The 23,634-nt window shown below is 40.1% G+C and overlaps 1 protein-coding gene across 1 annotated transcript in view; it reads right to left on the reverse strand.

Annotated features, from left to right (window-relative positions):
- Positions 1-20,115, reverse strand: part of LOC111153078 (kinesin family member 13B) — a 204,417-nt gene extending 184,302 nt beyond the window's left edge. Inside the window, exons 1-3 of the mRNA XM_022511878.1 lie at positions 20,058-20,115; positions 16,895-17,722; positions 1,237-1,330 (exon numbers count right to left, since the gene is read on the reverse strand). Of these exons, the coding sequence (XP_022367586.1) occupies positions 1,237-1,330; positions 16,895-17,722; positions 20,058-20,115 (980 nt within the window). The remainder of the gene's footprint in view (positions 1-1,236; positions 1,331-16,894; positions 17,723-20,057) is intronic.
- Between the last annotated feature and the right edge of the window lie 3,519 nt (positions 20,116-23,634).

Here is a 23,634-nt window from a genome sequence, read left to right on the forward strand (position 1 = left end):
CAGAAAACACTTCTTTGAGATTGGTAAGGCATATACCATACAGATAAGACTCAAAAAGTTAAAAATAACTAGCTACTAGTTTAAAAGCTACTACTTAAAAACAACATAGATAAGTAAGGGTTTGATTTAAGATTTTCTGACTCCAAGTCTAACACCCTTTCAACTCAATGACTCAACCTGAAACAACATTTATGGAGTGCCTTCTGTATGTATTTCCATACACAACATTGTCTCTACAAGTTTAAGTATCTACTTCATGCAAAGCACCATGGAAGGTACTGTCTCTCTAATTTGTGTAATTTACTTCCAGGGTCAGTAGAAAAACATCTCTGAAATCAAGCTGATCTCTTTAAAAAGCCAGTCTTTCCCCAGTTGCAACCATTCTCTCTACACGGCCAAATGACTTTTCCTAATCCACTCCCTTAACCATGTTAAAAAACTTGTCAAAGATGACATCTTACCATAAAAATATAGGTCAAATTCCCTTATCGGCTTTCAAGGTCTTCTGTAATCTGAACCTAGCCTGTTTGATTAAATTAACTCCCATGCGCTTGCTGAGGAAAAACAAATGAATCTCTGGTTTCTTCCCCAAATTCGCTTTCTTTACACTTTCTGGCCCTTCCTTTTGTTCATACTATCATCCAAATCCAGAAGTGATTCATCTTCAACCCCTGACAGAGAGGCTCTTCCCTCCAAGACCTTAAAATCCACTTTAGAGCCACAAGCAGCAATCCAATACAATGCATATTAATTCCGTTAGGTAATACAGACCACAGTTTACAGGATTTAGAGGAAGGGAATCCTGAAAATGGAGGAATGCCCCGAGGAGGAAGGAGCACCTGAAATGGGCTCTAACAGGATTCGAAGCGGCAGAAGTAAAAACAACCAAAACTGAGAAACAACCTAAAGGTCTTCTCTTCTACCCTACTTTCTCCCATCTACATCTTACTAATAATCTTCTAGCTGGTACTGTGTCCTTCAAGAAGGCTTCCTCAGTTACTCCACCTTCTAACCTAAAGCTCTCTTCTCTGAGCTTCTGATACAATTGCCATCTACAACACTTGTTCTGGCACTTAGTCATTCCATATTACAGACCTCACCTCTTTGACTCGACAGCTATGTCTCTACACAGTAATGAAAGCATTTGTTATCTCCTAAGCTGAACTCAGCTTAGTAGCCATTGTGGTTTTCAGTCATTTAGAAATCCATTGAACATAATACTGTTTCTTAACTTACCGGGCATCTCCTTTGGAAAGATTAGTATTTACAGGACTAAGTATAACCTTGTTTGCATCTACCTCCACCACACATTTGGTATGCAAGTCAATTTCTGTAGAGAAAAAAGAAACCGAGAAAATGGTTATTTTTAAAGTTATTTACTTCAGAAAAATCATTTGAGAAAAACACAATACTCCTTCACGATAAAAACACTCAACAAACTAGGAATAAAAGGGAACTTCTCAACCTGATAAAGGACATATACAAAAACCTGCAGCCAATGTCATGCTTAGTGGTTTACCTTAGAGGCTTACCCTGGAACATTAGGAATAAGACAAGGAAGTTCTATGGCTACAGTTTCTATTCAACATTGTTCTAGAAGTTCTGGTCAGGGCAGTTAGGCAAGATAAACAAATAAAAAGGACCCAGATTGAAAAGAATGAAGTAAAACTATCTCCATTTACAATATCATCTTGTACATAGAAAATCCTAAGGAATCCATTTAAAAACTACTAGAATAAACAAATCTTGCAAAGATATAAGACCAGCATACACTAATCAGTTGTACTTCTATACACCAGCAATAAAAAACCCAGAAATGGAGTTAAGAAAACAATTTATAATAGCATTAAAAAAACTTAGCTACTTCGAAATAAATTTAAAATAAGTACAAGACTTGTACAATAAAAATTCCAAAACACTATTGAAAGAAATTCAACATTTAAATAAATGGAAAGTTATTTCACATTCATGAACTGAAAGACTTAATACTATTAAGATGGAAATACATCCAAATTGGTCTACAAGATTCAAGGTAATCCCTATCAAAATCCCATGGTAACCTTTTCTTTTTTTTTTTTTTAACCAAGCTGATCCTAAATCTGTATGGAAATGCATGAGACCCAGAACAACCAAATGTTCTTTAAAAAGAACAAAGTAGAAAGACCACACTCACCAATGTCAAACTTAACCACAAAGCTACATAGTCAAGACGGTGCTATACTACTGTAAGGACAGAAGGACAGGCATATAGGACACAGACAGTCCTGAAAGCTACTGTCACATTTATGGCCAAAGATTTTGACAAGACTATCCAGTGGGAAAATTACAGTCTTCTCAGAAAATGGCGGTGGGACAAGTGGATATCCACATGCAAAGAGAATGAAGACCATACATAAAAATTAATTCCAAAAGATCACAGACATAAATGTGTAAGAGCTAAAACCATAAAACTCTTAGAAGAAAACATAAGGGTAAACTCACATGATGTTGGCTTAGGTAATGATTTCTCAGACACTAAAAGCTCAAGCAACAATAAAAAAAAAAAAATAGGGGCACCTGGGTGGCTCAGTGGGTTAAGCCTCTGCCTTTGATTCAGGTCATGATCTCAGGGTCCTGGGATCGAGCCCCACATTGGGCTCTTTGCTCAGCAGAGAGTCTGCTTCCCCCTCTCTCTCTTCCTCTCTGCCTACTTGTGATCTCTCTCTCTCTCTGTGTGTCAAATAAATAAATAAAAACCTTTAAAAAAAACAATAAAAAATAGATAAATTGGACAGCATCAAAACGAAAAACTTTTGTACTTCAAAGGACGCTGTCAAGAGAGTAAAATGACAACCCACAGAATCGAACAAATCTGTAAATAATTTGTAAATTATGTATCTAATAAGGGACTTGTATCGGGAAACATCAAGAATTCTTACAAGTCAATAATAAAAAGACAATCCAATTTTTAAATGGGCAATGGATCTGAGTAGACCTCTCTCCAAAAAAAGATACAAAAATGGCCAATAAGCAAAGAGATGCTCAAAATCATTACACATTGGGAAATGTAAATTAGAAGTACAGTAAGATACCACTTCACACCCACAGGCATAACGACTGTCAAAAAGACAGATAATAACAAGTGTTAGGGAGGATATGGAGAGATTGGAACCTTCATACATTATTGATGGGAATGTAAATGGTGTAGTTGCTTTGCAAAACAGTCTAGCAGTTCCTCAAAAGGTTAAACAGAGAGCTGGCATATGACCTGTCAATTCCACTCCTGGGTATATATTATCTAAGAGATATATTGTATTATATTATATTATATATTTTATTAGAAGTGATAAACTAGATCCACATAAAAGTTTGTACATAAATGTTCATAATGCTAGTACTGGGCTATTCATAACAGCCAAAAAATGGAACAATCCAAATGTCTATCAATTAATGAATGGATAAATGTCTATCAACTAATGAATGGATAAATTTAGTACATCCATAAAATGGAACATTATTTCGCAATTTAAAGGAATAAAGTACTGATACATACTACAACATGAACAAAGCTTGTGTGAAGTCAAAGAAGCCAGTTACAAAATACCACTTTATATGATTCTATTCATTTGAAATGTCCAGAATATGCAAACAGAGACAGAAAATCGACTAGTTACTGACTATGGCTGGGGAGTGACTGCTAATAGGTATGGTGTTTTGTTTATTTTTAATTGAGGTATAACTGACATACAACATTATGAGTTTCAGGTGTACAACATGATTCCCTATTTGTATATATTGCAAAATGCTCACCATATAAGGCTAATTGACATCTGTCACCATATATAATTACAAAAAATTTTTTCCATTATGAGAACTTTAAAGATCTACTCTCTTAGCAACCTTCAAATATGCAATACAGTATCACTAACTATAGTCGCCATGTGGTTACATGGGTATAGTTTTCTTTTGGGGTATGAAGATGTACTAAAGTTGATTGCTGATAACTGCACAATTATGTGAGCATGATAAAAACCACTGAAATGGCTGAATTGTATGATATGTGAATTGTATCTCAATAAAGCTGTTTTTTTTATTTTCAATAAAGTTATTTTTTTTTAAAGTATAGGCTGTGGCATATTTATGTTTTCATATTTTTATATTTTTTTTTTTTACGATTTATTAGGGAGAGAGAGAGTGTGAGCAGAGGTGGGGGGAGGGCAGAGGGAGAGGGAAAAAGACAATCTCAAGCAGACTCCACGATGAGCACAGAGCCCCATGTTAGGCTTGATCTCATGACCCTGACATCATGACCTGAGCCAAAAGCAAGAGTAGAGGATGCTCAACTAATTGAGCCACTCAGGCACCCCTCATATTTTTATACTCTTACATTTTTCTGACCCGAAGTATGAAACTGTTTGCCTTATCTCCGTTACCAAAAGATAAGCTCTAAGGAAAGGAGCTGCACTATACTGGAGCTATTTTGTATTTCCCAAAGAGCCTTGGCCAAATGTCAATGTCATATTCATTATAACTCAAGAGTATTTCCACTGCCAGGAAAGGTCATTTCTTTTTTTCATCTCAACTTACATAACTGAGACAAATACCAAAAAGCAAAATTAAAAGTTTCCCTCCCTGTACCTGCCACAACTTTTCTTATATTGGTTTTTCTACAATTGTTCTCAAAGATACACTCTAGAAGTACAAAAAACTTGGCGGTCTTTCTTTTAGCCAATACATTTTTCAGGGGAAAAAAAAACTGAAAGGAAAACTATTGAGCTATGTTTTACCTAGGTGTAGAAGACTAATCCCAAAGCAGCACATGTTCTACTCTGATCAACTAGCACTAAAGTCTATATGCCCACAGCTCAAGAAAGTTTGCAATCATCATACTCTGTTAATACTACTCCTTAATGGTTTCTGACCATATTGTATTGGCTGGCCCCTTACAGTCAAATCTGTATTGTACACAGAAGTATTATCGACTCTCCAGAAATTGCGCTGTGTGACTCAGAATCTACCATCTCACCACCCACCACAAAGTTAGTTATTAGTGTCTTGCAAGAATGTTTGGTTTAAGCAAAGGAGTTGCATATACAGTTCTGTGTGCAGAAGTATACATTAGAATGCATACCTGAAGAACTGTAAATCAAATATTTTCTCACTAAGTGATCGGTCTTCATTTCAAATGATCTTGAATTGAGAAGGGATCCAAACATTTTCCTTCAATATTTCTATGCTTTTTCCCTATCCTCTTCACAACTCCTCCCTTCTCTGTCTCATAACCTCATTAGATAGAACTAATAATTTGGAAACATTAAAAGGCATGATAAAGGAACCAATCCTGGGAATATCCTATATAATACACAGAATCACCTAATAACTAATATATTCAACCAAAATTAATTTTGTCCTAAATATTAAAGGCCACCCATGAAAGGTGGCCTTTAAAATATAAACACTATCTTCACTTCAGTAGCTCCATTTGATCAAACAAAATTCCCATTCTGATTTTGTTGATTGATGGACAGATATTAAAACAAGGTTGTTGAGAATATGGGCAGTACATCTAGGACACACACACCCAAGCAAATAAATGCAGTGAGATTTGAAGAAAGCTTAAGGGTCAGATATATAAGAAACATTTAATATGAATGCTATAGCTAGAGTACCATTAAATATTAGTTGGTTGAATTCAAGTATATTGCAAAAGGGGCACCTGGCTCATTCAGTCAGTAGAACACGCAACTCTTAATCTCAGGACTATGAGTTCGAGCCCCACGCTCAGTGTACAGATTACTTAAAAATAAATTCTTTAAAAAACAAAAACTACAGGGGCGCCTGGGTGGCTCAGTCATTAAGCATCTGCCTTCAGCTCACGTCATGATCCCAGGGTCCTGGGATTAGCCCGATATCAGGCTCCCTGCTTGGCGGGAAGCCTGCTTCTCCCTTTTCCATTCACCCTGCTTGTGTTCCCTCTCTCACTGTCTCTCTCTCTCTGTCAAATAAATAAATAAAATCTTTTAAAATAAATTAATTAATTAATTAAAAAATTACATTGCAACAAGATTCTGATTATGACACTTTCTCCATTTAAAACTTCTTGCTCTACACTGCTTAGAAAGCAAGCAGTAATTAAATGATAGCAATAAATGTAGGCCTTAAATTTAATCTAAATTTTAAAAACTAAAAAAAGGTTTTTTAGATTATATTTATTTATTTGTCAGAGAGAGAGAGAGCAAGCACGAGCAGGGGGAATGGCAGACAGAGGGAGAAGCAGGCTCCCCACCGAGCAAGAAGCCCAACACAGGACTTGATCCCAGGACCCTGGGACCATGACCTGAGCCAAAGGCAGATGCTTAACCAATTGAGCCACCCAGGCATCCCAAAAAACTAAAAAAAAAATTTTAAAACACCTACCAAAAATCCAAAAGATAAACAGCTTCCTCTTAGTTTAGAACAATACTTAGATTAAAAAGATAAGGACCTAGCTGCTATGAGCTGCACTTGCAAAATCAACATTAAAGTATATCCAAGTTCATAGCAGTATTCACAACAGCCAGAAAGTGGCCACAATCCAAGTGTCCATCGATGATGAATGAATGGAAAAACAAAATGTGGTATACTTCAATGGAATATTATTCAACCTTAAAAAGGAATGAAATTTTGCTAAAACGTGGATGAGCCTTGACATTTTGCCAAGTGAGACAGCTAGACAAATACTATATGATTCCACTTATATGAGGTACCTAGAGTAGTCATATTCATTGAGATAGAAAGTAAGATGGTAGATGCCAGGGGTCGGGCTTACGGGGCAATGGGGGAGTTTCATGGTTACAGAGTTTCAGTTTTACAAGATTAAAACATTCTAGACTTGGATAGTGGTGCTAGTTCCATAACAAGTTAATGCCACTAAACTGTACACTTAAAAGTGGTTTAAGATGATAAATTTTATATTATATATACTTTGCCACAATAAAAAAATAGCACTAAATGCTCACCATTATTATAATAAATAACACATGGACAGCAGTTTATTCCTAGGGAAGTCTATAATAATGAGATTGGGATTTAACTAGTACTATGTCTGAAAACCAATAAAAAACCAGAGTGATCTTAAAGTTAAGTAATCCTATCAGTTTAATATCATGACTAATAAACCTCTATCGTGCTTAGAACCATGAATACTTTGATGTATCCTTGAGTCCTTAGAAAAAAGAAAGAAATTTACTCCACTAACATTAAAGATCCCATATTATTTCCCAAACACGATCCTTTTCTAGGTCAAGCTCTTCAAGATGAATATTAAAATATTAACAGCTGACAATTCAGCTTACTCAGCCAGCAAATTAGTCACCCTGTAAAAGTGAACAATAATTTGAAACAAGTCTTCCTTCAACACACAAATCAGCTATGGCTCGTTCCTCAATGACATCATAGTGAAAGATGGGCAGGGTTTGGGACACTCCCTTTACATAACTCATGTTCCATCTGAGGAAATGCATCATTCTCAGTGTGAACAAAGTAAGTTGAGTTGCCCATTTAATAACTATTTTCTAATTTTCCAGAACATTACTAGTAATTTTCAAACCAAATATACTACTCAGAAATATAAATGCACCTCCCTTTACCTCCCAATCACATTCCTAAAAAGCTAACTGTAATCACTCAAAATGAATAGTCAATTGATTTTTGACAAGAGTGCCAAGACAATCCAATGGGGAAAAAGTATAGTCATTTCAACAAATGGTGCTGGGACCACTGGATATTCACATGTTACAGAATGAAAATGAACTCTACCTCACATCACATTCAAAACTTAACTCCAAATGGCTCGAAGACTTAAATACAAAGTCTAAAACTATAAAACTCTTAGAAGAAAATACAGGCATAAATCCACATAACCTTGAGTTAGGTCATGATTCCTTATATATGACTTCAAATGCACAAGCAACAAAAGATAAACTGGACCATATCAAAATGAAAAACTTGTGCTGCAAGGGCATCTGGATGGCTCAGTTGGTGGGGCATGTAACTTCTGATCTCGGGGTTGTGAGTCTGACACCCACATTGAGTGTAGAGGTTACTTAAAAATAAAATCTTAAAAACAAACAAAAAAAACTTTTGTCCTTTAAAAGATACCAAGAACCAAAAAAAAAAAAAAAAAAAAAAAGATACCAAGAACAGAATGAAAAGGCAACTCACAATAATCAAGAAAATATTTCTCTGATAAGGGACTTGGTATTCAAAAAACATAAATAATTCTACCAGTTCAATAATAAAAAGACAACCCAAATTTTAAAATGATAGTTTGAGAGGCACCTGGGTGATTGAGTCAGTTGAGCGTCCAACTTTGATCTCAGCTCAGGTCTTTTTTTTTTTTCCTTTTTTAAATATTTATTTACTTGAGAGAGAGAGAGAGAGATGGCAAGCAGGGGGAGGGGCACAGGGAGAGGGAAAGAGAAAGAGAATCCTCAAGTAGACTCCCGGCTGAGCTGAGCACCCGGCCCAATGGGGGCTCAATCCCAGGACCCTGAGATCATGACATGAACTGAAAGAACAGTCAGCCGCTTCACCAACTGAGCCACCCAGGTGCCCCTCAGCTCAGTTCTGGACCTCAGGGTCATGCACTGGGTTTGACACTGAACCTGGAGCCTACTGAAAAAAATAAAAATAGGGACACCTGGGTGGCTCAGTCAGTTAAGCATCTGCCTTTGGCTCAGGTCATGACCTTGGGGTCCTGGGATCAAATCCTGCATTGGGCTCCCTGCTCAGCAGGAACCCTGCTTCTCCATCGGCTTGCGCACTTGCTCTCTCTCTCTCTCTGTCTCTCTCTGACAAATAATAAAATATTTTTTTAAATAAGTAAATAAATAAATAATAAAATAAAATGATAGTTTGAATAGAAATCTCTCCAAAGATCTACAAATAGCCAATGAACACATGAAAAGATGTTCAACATCATTAGATACTGGAGAAATGAAAATCAAAACTACTGTGAGATACTACTTCACACACACTAGGATAGCAATATTCAAAAAGACAAAGCTCGTATTGGCAAGGACATGGAGAAATTGGAACTTTCATACATTGTTGGTGAGAACATAAAATGATTCAGTCACGTTGGAAAACAATTTAGCAGTTCCTCAAAATTTAGAGTTACATATATGACCCAGAAATTCCACTTCTATTTATATATACACCCAAAAGAAATAAAAATATACATCCACACAAAAGGTTATACACAAATGTTCACAGCAGTATTATTCATAAGAGCCAAAAAGTGGAAACAAGCCAAATGCCCATCAACTAATGAACGAGTAAACAAATGCAGCTAATCCATATCATGTAATATTACTCAACTTTAAAAAGAAATGAGTACTGATTCACGCTAAAACATGCCAAAAACCTGAATACATTATACTAAGTGAAGAAAGTCCACATATCGCTCGATTCCATTTATATGAAATGCCCAGATAGGCAAATCCATAGAGTCAAGAAGTAGAGCAGTGGTTGCCAGGGGCAGAGAAGAGGGATGGGTGTGTGTTGGGGGAGGGAGGTAGAATGCTAGTGGGGACAGAATCTCTCTATGGGATGACGAAAATGTTCTGCAAATGGATAATGGTGATGGTTGCACAACTCTGCAAATACACTAAAACCACTGAATTGCACACTTTGGATGAATTATTATCCCAAAAAAATTAGAAAGAATGATCCCACTACCCTCAATAGATACAAAATATGGTTAGAGTTCTTCAATTACATTTCCAAACAATCACTACTTCAAAGATCCCAGCCAAACCAATCCTTCTCACTCTCAAATAACAACCTCAGAATCTACCTCATCAAGAAAATTATGCACTCCAGGCCTTTGCCATTATATAATTATCCTCTTCTTCCCATATTTCAAAAATTTCCTTCTCTATTGCCTTGGTCTATAATGAGGCTCAAACATCTCATTAAAAAGGTCTGTTCCTGGGTACAACTCCAGATACCACTCTCTACCCTTCCCTTCTAAATGGATTTTCTTGAAAGAAACTTGTATATTCACTACCACCATACTGGCAACCCACTTATTTCTCAGCCCACTATTAACATACCAACACTAATTCATTCATTCAGTCAAAATTATTCTGAAAATTACCACTGACTGCCATGATGCCTAATCCACTAAACAGTTATTATATGTCATTCTTGTGATATCTGACTACCAACTATTCATTCTTTGACACATTTTCTCTCTGGGCTTCCATATTACCTTTTTTTTTCTTTAGTATTTATTTATTTATCTGAGAGAGAGAGAACAAGTGGGAGAGGCAGAGGGAGAAAGAGAGAGAATCTCAAGCAGACTCTACGCCCACTCCAGGTGAAGCTTGATCTCACAACCCTGAGATCACAACCTGAGTTGAAACCAAGAGTCAGCCTCTTAACTGACTGTGCCACCCAGATGTCCCCTGGGCTTCCGTATTACTTTTATCTGCTTCCCTTAATCTCTCTTCTTGACCTCTGTGACCTCCTTCTTCATACACACTTTAACTTGGTATTCTATCTACTACCTACAGTAATGACTCCCAAATGTGTGACTCTACACACATCTCTAGTTCCTTAGATTTTGACTCATATGCAACAGCATTCTGGATCCATCCACTTAACTACACCTCAGACATCAAAAATTCAACAAATATGTTGAGTTTTTTCCAGGAATACATATTGTATTCATATTTGTAGGTGCAGTACACAGCATGTGATAAGGGCTGACTAAATACTTGAATGTCTAAGAATAAAACTCATCATTTCCTACACTTCCACCTTAAAACTTGCTTCTCCTATATTTCTTTTTGAAGCTTTGCAGTCTTCCTGTATTTCCTAAATTTCAGTTGCTTCCCCGCTGCCTTTACACGTTCTTGCTGGGTATACAGCAATATATAGCCTAGAATGCTAGGCAATGGATGCTTTTTACCCAGCCCCTCCCTCAGGACTGTGTTTGTAGCCAGCAACCTTGTGGGACAAGGTCTTCCTCTAGGACAAAGAGCAGGTTTGCTTATTACCACTTAAAACTGTGGATTCCCCAAGCTGAGTGTTTCTCAGAAGTAACACAAACCTACTACTTAAACAGCAGCCATCTGGACTCTCCACACCCTTGTGGATTGGCAAGCAAGGGGAGCTACTCTCACTATTTGCCATGCCATGAGTAAGTCCTGTGACCCAGAAGTCCCACGTTTTCTACCAGCACCCACGAACCAGTAACTACCTAACTTATTAGCTTATGAGCAGGGTAAAAACACACAGATTAATTCCAACAACTTGTGTTTTGTACCCCACCTGACATGTCTCCCTCCCTGCCCATTGTCTCCAGCATAGTCCTTACCATTCTCAGTCTCACTCCCATTTCTTTAATTCATACTGCACTGGCATCACTGTGTACATATATTCTTGTAAATTGACTGTGCATCTCTTGTTACTAACAAGACAGTGAGCTCCTTTGGTCAAAGATCATGACTTCTGCCTCTCATGTATCCCGTACACCTTTGAAAATTAAGTAAACTCAAGAATACAAGGTCCCTTTAAAGATCATCATGTCCAAATCAGCAGTAAAAGCACAGGCTTTAATGGCACAGCAGGTCTTGTAATTCTGGAGAAGTTTACTTAACCCCCTCTGAGATTCTGTTAAGTGATAATTCCATAAACTACCTTCTAAATTTTGTTTGAGTGGCACCTGGGTGACTCAGAGGGTTAAAGCCTCTGCCTTCGGCTCGGGTCATGATCCCAGGGTTCTGGGATAGAGCCCCACATCAGGCTCTCTGCTTGGTGGGGAGCCTGTTTCCCCCTCTCTCTCTGCCTGTCTCTCTGCCTACTTGTGATCTCTGTCTGTCAAATAAATAAATAAAATCTTTAAAAAATAATAATAAATTTTGTTTGAGGAAGAAAAAGTACTCAACTCTGTAGATCACAAACAGAAAGCTCTCAGAAAGAAGTAGCTATTGTTCTTTTCTTCAATCAACACATATTGAATAGGCTAACAGCATCTTTTAAAGACATCTACAGCACCTGAAAGCTCAAGCCCAGTACCAATTAAGTCATGGATTTGTGTCCCACAGATCAGTTAGTGTCACACAATTCCCCATAAATTACACTGCTCATCTTTGCCAAGTTTTTTTTTTTTAACGTGCTCTATTGAACACAAGGGGAACCTGATTAGCAAGCTGAGAGATCGATAATAATCCATTTCCACTCAATAAACATCTCCATTCATCAGCTTAATGAATAGTTTTGTCAGTGGTTTTCTCCATCTTCGGACCTTAAGGACTGGAAAAGTTAGGCATCAGTCATTGCTTTATGGAAGTGAGGGGGTAAAAGTAAAAGCCAACTCAGACAAATTTTTGTTTTATCATATAAATGTGTACTCTCTTCTTCAAAAGCCTCTGCCCCTATATGGATAAATCTCAATTTCAGTCATTGAGTGCACAGTAGAAACAAAACAATGTTGTAATAGATGTGTGTCTCATTCTCCGTGAGCATATCAAGCAGATGCTAGAAAACAAGGATCTTCTGTTTTAGAAAGTATGTCAGAAATTTCCAACCACAGCCATCCTCGACTCCAATATCAGTTATCTCTCTGACACCACTAATGACCTCAGGGCCCAAACCACCTTCTTGTTTTCGAATCTCCTTGCCACCTAGCCCCTTCATTTCCTAAGGATCACCTGTGTCTTCACAGACCGCCAGCGTATTCTCTCAGCTTCCTACTTCCTCAGTTTCACCCTGCCTTCTGGGTCCCGACTGCTTATCTAAGTTCGATCAGCCTAATTCTTCCTATACACATGGCTTCATTTTCACCACCCTTAAATGTAACCCAACTATGCCCTGGATCAGGCATCTACCCAGGCTTCTGATCGTGCTCTAAGACCAGGCAATCTTCCTCCTTCTGCCTGTATCTGAGATCCATGCGAAGTTCTACAGAGCTAAACAGAGCACATGGACCATCCACCCTAACCCAGACTTCTGGGCCTCGCTAGCACTCAGGGCTCCCTTAAATTCCACCCTACCTTTCTAATCTCATCCTTTTCTAGTCAAGCTCACAGAACCCTCCTTTCTGGCAGGCTTATCCTGTCTCTGCCGCCTAAACTTGCCTGGTTCATTCCTGTCTCTGTGCCTTTGCTCTCAAACCATACTTCCTCCCCAACGACCAACACTCTCCCCTCGCCTGCTACCATGCACCCGTTCTGATCATAAGCTTCCTCCCTCCACATCGACTGAGGTTCTCCCTCCCCAGAGAAGCCTTCCCTGATCACCAGGCTTCCAGGGATCTTTCACTCCTCTGAATTTCTATGTTTCCCGATCACTCACCTGACAATCTGTGATAGGTTTTTGTTTACCTTTTAATCTTATCTTTTCATAGGAGAGCCATTTCCTCATGAGCATGAACCATAAAGCACACTTTAAAAAGCTGAACACTACAATAGCAGTCAACACTAAGAGAGAATTTTCAGGACTTAAGAGTCTCCCAACAGGAACAAGCAATCCCATTTTTTCATGTTTCTTTCTAGCCCTTGCCCATTCCTGTTGACATTTTACACAGTAAGAATCATAATAGCAGATTCAACCACACAGTTGCACATACTGTTTTCCATTCTGCTTTTTCCGCTAACAGAGAAAACTGTCTTCCTTGATAAAAGATGCTGATTTTCATCATTTTTAATATCTACATAACAATCTTCCCACTGAGATTCTAGACCATGATTTACTTAAGCACTGACTTCTATCAAACGGTACTTTCTTCTTTCTGTCTTTGTGCCTTTCACTGCATCAAGGACTATAAAATGCAAAGTAATCCCTTGAGAAATACCTGTTGAAATATATTTATTATCCATGTTCCCTGACAACTGAAATAAACCATTTCACTATTTTTCTCTCCAGCTAAATACCTAAGGTAATTCTTGGTTTCACTACCTTAGGCTAGGTAGATAGGAAAGGTATTTTCCAAACACTTTTGATGTAAATGTATTTATTTTGGTAGTTGATCTTACATATATTTAACCATGGGAAGTCCCTTGCAGAAAGGCAACAAGATCCTGTAATATCTAACATAAGTTAGACATCTGGTAGGCACTCAGTAAATAGTAAATATTTTTAAAACTATCTGAAGTTATAAAACATCAAATTCCTAAACAGGAGAGTGTCACTGATCTAGTTAATACCATCGATAATGCTTGTAAACCTTTCAGCTCATTTAATAATTAAACTGGTTAATAATGTATGAGTGGGTATTCCTTACAGTACATAGAAAAACACAACCGGAGTTATCTGGTGAGTTGTCCAAGTCTGAAAAATAACATGAAAAACCAAACAATATCTGCAACAAGAACTTCAAGATCTCCTGACAAATCAAGTTTACAGCTTTCCTTCAGCTTGTTTAAGGACATATTACAGATGAAGAACAGCAAAAACAGAAGTTGTAATATTAAAAGTAGGTAAAATTACATATGCATGTGAACACAAACTAGAATGAAAGTAAGAAAATGAGACTGAATTGTTAAAATGGAAAGATGTTGAAGATTTTTTCCCTTTTATGTTTTATTTTGCTAGTGCAGTGTTAAAATATGTAACAAGAAAAATATTACTGACAAAAGCGTATTCATTAGCCATTATAATTCTTGCTATTATCCAACTAGGGCATAATGCTAAATGTTGAAGTAACAATGTTTCCCAAACCCACACATAATTTAGCAAAAAAGACTGAAACTCTTACTTCCATGATAAATGTTAAATAATAAACCAACGAACTCCCTTAACACCTTAGCACAGATAATGAATCACATGAAGAACTTAATGGTACGCTAGAAGCTTCTTGCAAATTTCAGTTTTCCTCAAAAAGAAAGCAATATGATTCCAAATATCAGGATCTATACAGCAAAACTTCATCAGCCTGGTAACCCATTCTCTTCTCATTCTTATTTGTGAAGAGTGATTTCTGAGGTTGCATCCTGAACTGATATGCTAAAAGAGAAATAATTATGACTAAAAGTTTACTATTTGTCATAATTAGACACTACTACTTACTTAATACACTAAATTTTCCCAGAAGTAATTATTAGTCAAAGTAATAGGATTTTTTTCAAAATTACTGGAAAGGAAATATATTTCCGTTTTTGTCTTTTTAAACAAATGCCAGGTAGCAGTTTAAAAATCACTGGCTTTAGGGGAGCCTGGCTCAGTCAGCGGAGCATGAGACTCTTGATCTTGGAGTTGTAAGTTCAAACCCCATGCTGGATATGGAGATTACTTAAAAATGAAATCTTAAAAAAAAAAGAAAAAAATCACTAGCTTTAGAATTCCACTACAGTGTATTCCATTATGTCTAGATTTATGTAAATGACAACTTCATGATGAAATAGAAATAGAAACAATAACCTTAATTATCGTGGTAATCACAGCAAAAAGAAGTCCATATGCATTCAGGAAATACAACGCTAGGTGAGAGATGGCACTAAATGAAGGGGGAAACAGTTTACCACAATAAGGCACTTCTGTTAATAGAGTAATGGATCCATGTACAAACCTTAATTTTGAAATGAGTTCACCCAAAGGAACAGCTAACATCTATCCCACAGCTAAAATTTTTATTATTCTGTGTGTCCCTGGAAACTCTGATCCTGCCAATTATTACAATCTAACTAAATGACAATTTATAACAATAGTACTTCCCCCCAAAAACTGAAATTCATGGCGGGAGGGGAACAGGGAAGGATTCTAATTATCTGAGATAGGTCTTTTGTGATGGCTGGTTAGCTGCATCTTTTTAGCAATGACATTTCCAAGTTTTTTGTGAAAAAGGCAATTTTAAGAATGTGCTGATACCATGCTTTCAGAATCAAATCCCAGATAACAACGTTATGTGGCTTACTTTTTCCTGATTTTTTAATCATTGTGATGGTAATAAATTTGAATAAAGATGCCTGAGCACTTAAGAACAGAAGCTTCTGAAAACTTTCAGAGTTGATTTTTGTCAAAGGAAAGACTGAAGACCCCAAACATGTACTAGTTTAAGTTCATTTAGGGAGAAGGAGGGAGGAACTCATATTCTATGTCACACAACAGACTTAAACTGACCTAGCAGGGACAGGAGGAATCACCAACTCCAACAGAAGAGATGAGTCGGAAGAGAAATAAACCAACTTCCAAAAGGACAACCCAACAAAACATACTGCCAACTGGTTGATCTGTGTATCTCAATATATACAAAAGACAGCAAAGAAAAGGAAAAGCAGAAAACAACTTAAAATTTCTACACAGATTCAACACTTGATTATGAACATATAAGTTGCAAAAACGTCTTAGAAGTGATTCTGATACAAGATTTTGATTAGTTAAGTCTTATCAATTGAAAAGTCATCCGCTGGGATAAGTGATCTCAATAACATAGCCTCGGATAGAAAGTGTTTTCAAATATATTACCTCATTTAAAGTTACTTGCCCAGTCACGCTGCTACTTAAGCATTAAAGTCAAGGCCCAGCCCACCTCCTCTTGGTACTTCGAGTTGGGGGTTCTCTTCACTCCATTTGACTAACTAAAGTTGATTTAAAATGTAGTCGGTTTATCTGCTTTCTCTACCCTCCCTGCAGAATTGAGAGAATGTCTGAAAGATACAATTTCACAAGAATCTTGGCACTTAAACTATTTATTGTTGAGAGATGACGAATATGACTCCAAGCAAAAACAAAATTATCTCAACAGTCAAAAAAAAAGGGGGGATGGAAGGGCATCTCTTTCACCCAACTTCAATCAAAGTCTTCACAATTCTTTATGACCGTCCTGCCTAAACGTACATAAAGTGAAAACCGCAGACGAGGAATTTTTGCACTTGAGTGCTTTCTCAGGAGTAAACCAAATTCCCTGCCATTTTTTCCTGCCACGGACCACAAAAGTGCAGGGTTGGGGTGACTGGGCCAGAGACGTGGGGCCTCGGGGTCCCTGGCTGTCCCGGCCAGGCTGGTGGGGTGAGGACCCGAGGGACGGGGGCCACTCTGACAGCTGGCAAGGAGAAAGCGGGGGACGCAGCGGGGCACGAGCAAGGGGCAGCGGTGGGGGTAAGGAGGAAGCGAGCCGGGGGCGAGGGACCAGAGCGCTCTCCCGCAAGGGCAGGGGAGGCGAGAGGGCGAAAGGGCGACGGGGCGGGGCAGGGCGGGCGAGCCGGCGGAAGGGGCAGCGGACCGGGACGTGGGGCCCGCAGCGCCCGGGACGCGGTGCGGGCGAGGGGAGGGGCGTCCCCGAGCAGGACTGGCGGGCGAGGGGGACGAGGTTTCGGGGCGCGCCGGCCGCTCTCTCGCCTAGACTCGGACTGCAGGGGCGGGGTCCGACGGACCCCACACAGCGGCCGCGGCTGAGGGAAGGGCGCGCCAGGCACCTGCCGCCTCCACCGTCGCGGCCCCGGGCGGGCTCGGCTCTCACCTCTCCGGTTCATGGGCCGGATCCGCACGGCCACTTTCACTTTGGAGTCCCCCATCCTGCTGCCGCCGAGGCTCTCCCTCGGCTTCCGTCTGCCGCGGCCACCGGGCAACTCTTCGGGGCTGGCCGGGCGGGAGGGGGCTGCGGGAGGGAGGGGCGGGGCGGGGCTTGGGCAGGGAGGGGCAGGTCGCCGGGCTCCCGGCGCGTTCTCGCTGCATGACGGGACTTGTAGTCCTTGAAGGTGGTCGAGGGCAGGACAGTGGCGGAGGGGCTCGGGCGGGAGAAAGCAGGAGGGCTTCGCTGTTTGGAACGGGTGAATACCCCTCTGCTTCTACACCATCCTGCTCTCAGAGCTAGTACAGAAACCTAAGCCGTCGATAAGCTAATATCGCACCTGAAAACAGAGTTGAATAGATGGCATTGGAGACCCTGAGAGCGACCTCTTCAGACTCATTTCCTGCCAGCCTTTAAAGTACGATCCCTGGCTCAGTTTCCTCTGCCTGGGTTGCACTCCAGGACTTGTTTGCCGAAATCATCCTTCGAGACCAGGGAAAAGTTAATCTCTTCTGGAAATCTTCATATACGACCCCGCCGTCTGGGCCACTACCCAGTCAAGACCCTGGGCTCCTGAACCAATTCAAATCCCACGTCAGAACTTTCCAGCGGTGTGACTAGGAACAAGTGATTTGACCGCTTAAGACTTGTCTTTTCATAATTAAAATGGAAACACTTTACGCCTATTTCGTAGGATTGTTTCAAGACTTAAATGAGTTAATACATGTGAGGTTCTTAAAAACTCCCTGGCAGATAGAAAGTGCTCAATAAATGGAAGTCCTAATTATCTTCGCTTTGTTATAGCATTTATGCTGTCATTATTTGCCGTCCTATCATGTATTTTTTAAACCATATCTGGTATGTGGAGCCTAGCCTGCAGTAGAGACCCAGTAAATATTTATTGCATGAATGAATGAATGAATGAATGCACGCATGAAGCTGCCCTAAACTTAGCTCGTTATTCACCCAAACAGAGACTGCGAACTAGAGGCCTGTGGGCCAGATCTGGCTGGCAAATATGGTCCCTTTGGTGCAACAGTACTGGCCATGAAAAGGAGACTTGTCCATTCAATTCTGGGTCTACATTACCTATTAGGAATAATGGGTTGGAACTGGGTCGCAGTGGCCCCCTTCATAGGAGGCATGGTTTTCCCTTTTGCCATTGCACCCCTCCACTCTGCTTTACCACTCATGTGCCTGGATCCCATAGGTTTGTGATGCCTACTTGGATATGTTTAAATGACAATACAAAACTCAGGGCTATTTTACAGATGAGTCAATACAGAAAGCCAGTAAGACTTGCCCCTTTACCAACCATCCAGTTAGTTGAAATAGCTTAGAAACAAGTAGAATTGTCAAAAAGGTTAAAAGCGAGGTGCCTGGGTGGCTCTGTGGGTTGGGCCTCTGTCTTCGGCTAGGGTTGTGATCTCCCTCCCGGTGGTGGGATGGAGCACCGCACTGGGCTCTCTGCTGGGCGTGGAGCCTGCTTCCCCCTCTCTCTCTACGCCTTCCTCCCTGCCTACTTGCGATCTCTGTCTGTCAAATAAATAAAATCTTTAAAAAAAAAAAAAAAGGTTAAAAGCACCTTTAGGAGGAATGTCATTCTGATACCACACATAGATGAACATTGAAGATGTTGTGCTCATTGAAATAAGCCAGACACCACACACAAAAACACTGTACGGGTTCACATAGGTGAGATACATCGAATAATGAGATTCATAGGGACAGAAAGTTGTCAGGGATGAGGGAAGGAAAATGGGGAGTTTGTGTTTAATGGGTAGGGAGTTCCTGTTCGGGAAGATAAAAGAGTTCTAGAGATGGATAGTGGTGATGGTTGCACAATGTGAATGTACTTAATGCCACTGTACCCTTAAAAGTGGTTTAAATGGTAAATTTATGTTGTGTATATTTTGCCACAATTTTTTAAAAAGGTTAAAAATAGAAAAAGCTATGCCAGAATGCCTTCGTTAAAGGAAGGAATTGGGGCACATGGGTGGTTCAGTCAGTTAAGCAACTGACTCCTGAATTCAACTCAGGTCATGATCTCAGGGTCATGAGATCGAACCCCACCTTGTGCTCCATGCTCAGTGTGGAGCTGCTTCAGATTCTCTCTCCCTCCTCCTCTCCTTCACCACCCCCCGCTTGTGCTTGCTCTTTCTCTCTCAAATAATTTTTTTTAATTTTAATAAATATAAATAAAAGAAGGGAATTTATTTCATGGGGCACTTTCTCTGAGGTTTCAGAGGACTTTCCAGCTGCTGAAGCAGTGGATATCAATACAGTAAGTCTTTTAATTTTCACAGCCAAATAAAGAGAACCCATTTAAGATAGCCAGCTTTTTAATTTTACCAAGTAAATTTCTTAAAAACTAATGCAAATAATTGCTATCTACAGTCCCTATCATTCTTTTAAGAGAAGAAAAAGGTCACAAAGTATATATTTTTATATGGAAATTGTTTGACGAAGAACCCCACTACTGTCCTTTTGTTTTTGTTTAGCATTGAAAAAATTTTTATCATGTCCCCTTTATCAGAGTTGGGTACTCTAGTCTTTAACATACTTCTAATAACGATCTTACCACTTTCAGAATATAACAAATAAGGGTTTGCAATGTACCTAAGTTCTTGGACAGCCATTCTTCCCTTGATATCTCTTTTATGACCTGACAAATGTTGGTTTTAAAAGGCATGGTGTGATGATAGCTTGACTGTAGCTTTTTAAACAGAGACCAGACAGGCAGAAAAAGAGAAGGCTGCACAGTTTCTGTGGGAACATTGTGTTTAAATTTAAGCTCAAATTTCAGAGAGAAGAAAGCCCCTAAGGAGTTGAAGTGGGGGTAGGGGGAGAGAATAATAGGGAAGAGGTGAGGACTTTCTCTGAAGTTCCAAAATCATACAAATTGTCCTGGAAACATTCAACTGGAAGCAAATGATCATAGCTTCCCTAGAGACTGTAGAGAAAACCCCTCACGGGCCATTCTCCCTTCTGACTTCTATTCACACTAACTTCTCTCTTTCGACTTCTGCAATAAAGAAGAGGAGGGAGGATTCTTAGAAAAGAGAGCCTGAGACCAGAAATGTCTTTTTCTTCCCATGGAAAGTGTTCCTGAGCTAGGCCTGAGAGAAAGGACTGAGACGCAAGTTACAACCTGCCACCCAGGAGCTTGGGGGCTTTCACACCAGGTGAAACCGGAGCTGTCGCCACACAGGGAGTGTGGGCTCAAGCTCCAACAGGAGACAGGGAAAGTCACCGTTTCTCTCTTTCCAACTCTTCAGAGGAAGGAGAGGAAGAGAATTTAGTAAAGAAAGCACTTCCATGGACCTTTGTTTTGTAAAGCAAGTACTTAATGAATTAACAAATATTTAGGGTGCAGATACCACATTTCAAGGCGTTTTAATGGGTCTGTTTAACTTTGAATTTTAGCTGAGTCAGTAAGTTTCTCAATTTTCAAGCCCTGACATTTTGCAAGTCTACTCATTCTAAACCTGATTTCTAGTTGACTGTTTTATTGCTTTAATCCACTCATTCAACAGTTTCTGGTGGTCTGTACCTTGGCCGAAGAATTTTGCCTTGTCTTTGTAAGATCATCACTTACAAAATTATAATAGCTAACATACTTTGAATGCTCACAATGTGCCAAACACTGTCCTAAAAACTTTACACGAATTAATTCTCTTAACACTCATACTAACTCTATGAAGTACTTACTGTTATTATCCCTATGTTAGCATAGGGATATGCTAAGGACCCAAGAAATTTACTACAGGTGCCGCTGGGCTGCTCCTGTGTTCTGATCTCCCACTCCACAGTCTTTCATAATGGGAAGCACCATGGGAATTCACTCAGCCCATGGGAATTTGAAAAGATCCAATTTTCAGCATTCTGCTTTCCAGAATTGTTTCTAAAACTCCACTACTGTAAAAATGTGGGAACTGTGTACTAAGTTCTGTTGTTGCCTTTAAAAAGGAGGGAATGAAGGATGCCTGGGTGGCTCAGTTGGTTAAGAGGCTGCCTTCGGCTCAGGTCATGATCCCAGTGTCCTGGGATCCAGTCCCACATCGGGATCCCTGCTTGGCAGGGAGGCTGCTTCTCCCTCTGTATCTGCCTGCGCTCTCTCTCTCTCTCTCTCTCTCTAACAAATAAATAAATGAAATCTTTTAAAAAGAGGGAATGAACTAATGGCTACCTCGGGGCAGGAGATTTCTTTCCAGCATAAATCAGAATTGACCTGGACTCAGGTGAGGACTTACAGTCTCAGACTTAGCTTGGCGGGAACTTAGTTTTCCCAATTAGAACTATCCCTTCTGTCTCTCCAGCTATACTGTGAGCACAAGGATATCATCTTTTGCAAGTCTCTTTATCTCCAAGACCTAAGCCAATGCCTGGACCATAGTAGGCAAGCGTCTAACACATTTTGGGGGAATGAAGATAGTAGCATCACAATTCACCTCAGACAGATTAGATGACTTGCCTCAAGTCACTCTAGTAAGTGACAGGGTTGGAATGCAAACACAAATTTGTTTGATTCCAAAAATCTAGGTTGCTGTCACAAAGAAGCCATGCCCATGTGTCCTTTCCTGTATTGTTCATGTTAGTGTTACCTTTTCTACCACGTGAATCCTTAGTGCGGAGCCTCTGTCTCAATGACAGCAGTCATCGTGCCATACTTGTTATTTCTGAAGGGCTTCTGGGCCTGGCATTGTGCTCAGGACTCCCCCTGTGTGATCTCATTTACCTTTCACAACAGCCCTGTGAGGTTGAAGTCGGTGCTGTGATGCTAGCCTTTGACAGATGGGCAACTGAGACTTAATAAAGCAAATTAACTTGCACAGGGGCCCGAGCAAGAAGTGCCTGAATGCGAATCCTGGGTGTCCCCAACCACCGTGTGCCATTGCCTAGACTGCCACACCATGACCCCTCCCCTGCCCAGTCTCTCCACTAGCTATCTGGTGCTCTGCTGGGTCTGTCAGCGTTACCGACACTCCTCATCAACCACCCACTAATAAGACCACACCTGGATCTTGCCATGGTCTAAGATGGCTCCGCCTATGAAATCCCATACCTCCCATCCATAACCTCAACCTCATCCAACCTGATTCATTCTCTTAATCCTAAGGACCAAGTACACTGTTCTTGAGCCTCCAGTTCCTCAACTTATCCTTTTTCTCATACTCAAACTCTTTCAGGGGGTCACTTTCTCACAACCTTAGCCTAAACCTCCCTCTTGACTGTATCATCAACACCACTCATGACCTGTGAATCCCTAAACCTACAAAATCAATTTCCCCTATCTCATGCGCCCAGGAACCCAGCTGGGAAGTCACACAACCATACACAGCGGTGCCCTCACAAATCTGTGGTCTTTGATCTCAGTGTGGCCCTTAGCAGCACGTGAAACCCTTTCTCCTGCTCAGCCCCCTCACCTGTTTCTCCCGAGGCCTTTGCCATCTTCATCACTCTCTTCAAGCCCCCAACCCAACATGGCCACGCTCTAGGAGGGCCACTTTTGCCACAAAAAATCAAGGCTTTCAGGGGAAAATTCCCTAAATTTCCTATGCCCACAACGTCATCCATGACTGTATTAGCATCAAGTTTTCTCTTCCAGTTGCAGAGGTAGGTGTGCGCCTTCAGCTCAAGGCTAAGGCCTCTGTCCCATGATCTTGCATCCCACCTCCATGGCAAAGTTGTTCTGTTCGTGAATCCCTGTCTAACCAGATCAACTTTCCTTCTCCATGACCACTTCCCCTTAGCTGAGACTCTCCCATGTGAAAAACAAAACAAAAAAGTTAAGGAAAAGAAGCAAGGATAGCCTTCTATCAATCCTTCGTCTACCTGTAGTCACCAGTCTTTCTGCCTCCCAGCCAAGCTCCCCACAAATAATAATCTACACTCGGTGTTTTTCCTTCCTCACCTGTCATTAGTCAACCAACTATTAATTTAATCATGCTTTCACCCACACTCACCCCTCTAATAAAACTGTCATGGCAAAGCGTACTATCAACTTCCCGATTGCAAATCCAGTAGGCTGCCTTCAGTCCTCATTTGACTTGATTTCTCTGTGATATTTCATGTTATTCAACATCCTTCTTCTTGAAGCTTTTGATTCTCTCACTTTCTATGAAATCACTGTGTTCTCCTTGTTTTAGTTAAGTTGT

This window comes from Enhydra lutris, unplaced genomic scaffold (assembly GCF_002288905.1).
Source record: "Enhydra lutris kenyoni isolate GAN:26980312 unplaced genomic scaffold, ASM228890v2 scaffoldscaffold3, whole genome shotgun sequence".
NCBI lineage: Eukaryota > Metazoa > Chordata > Mammalia > Carnivora > Mustelidae > Enhydra > Enhydra lutris.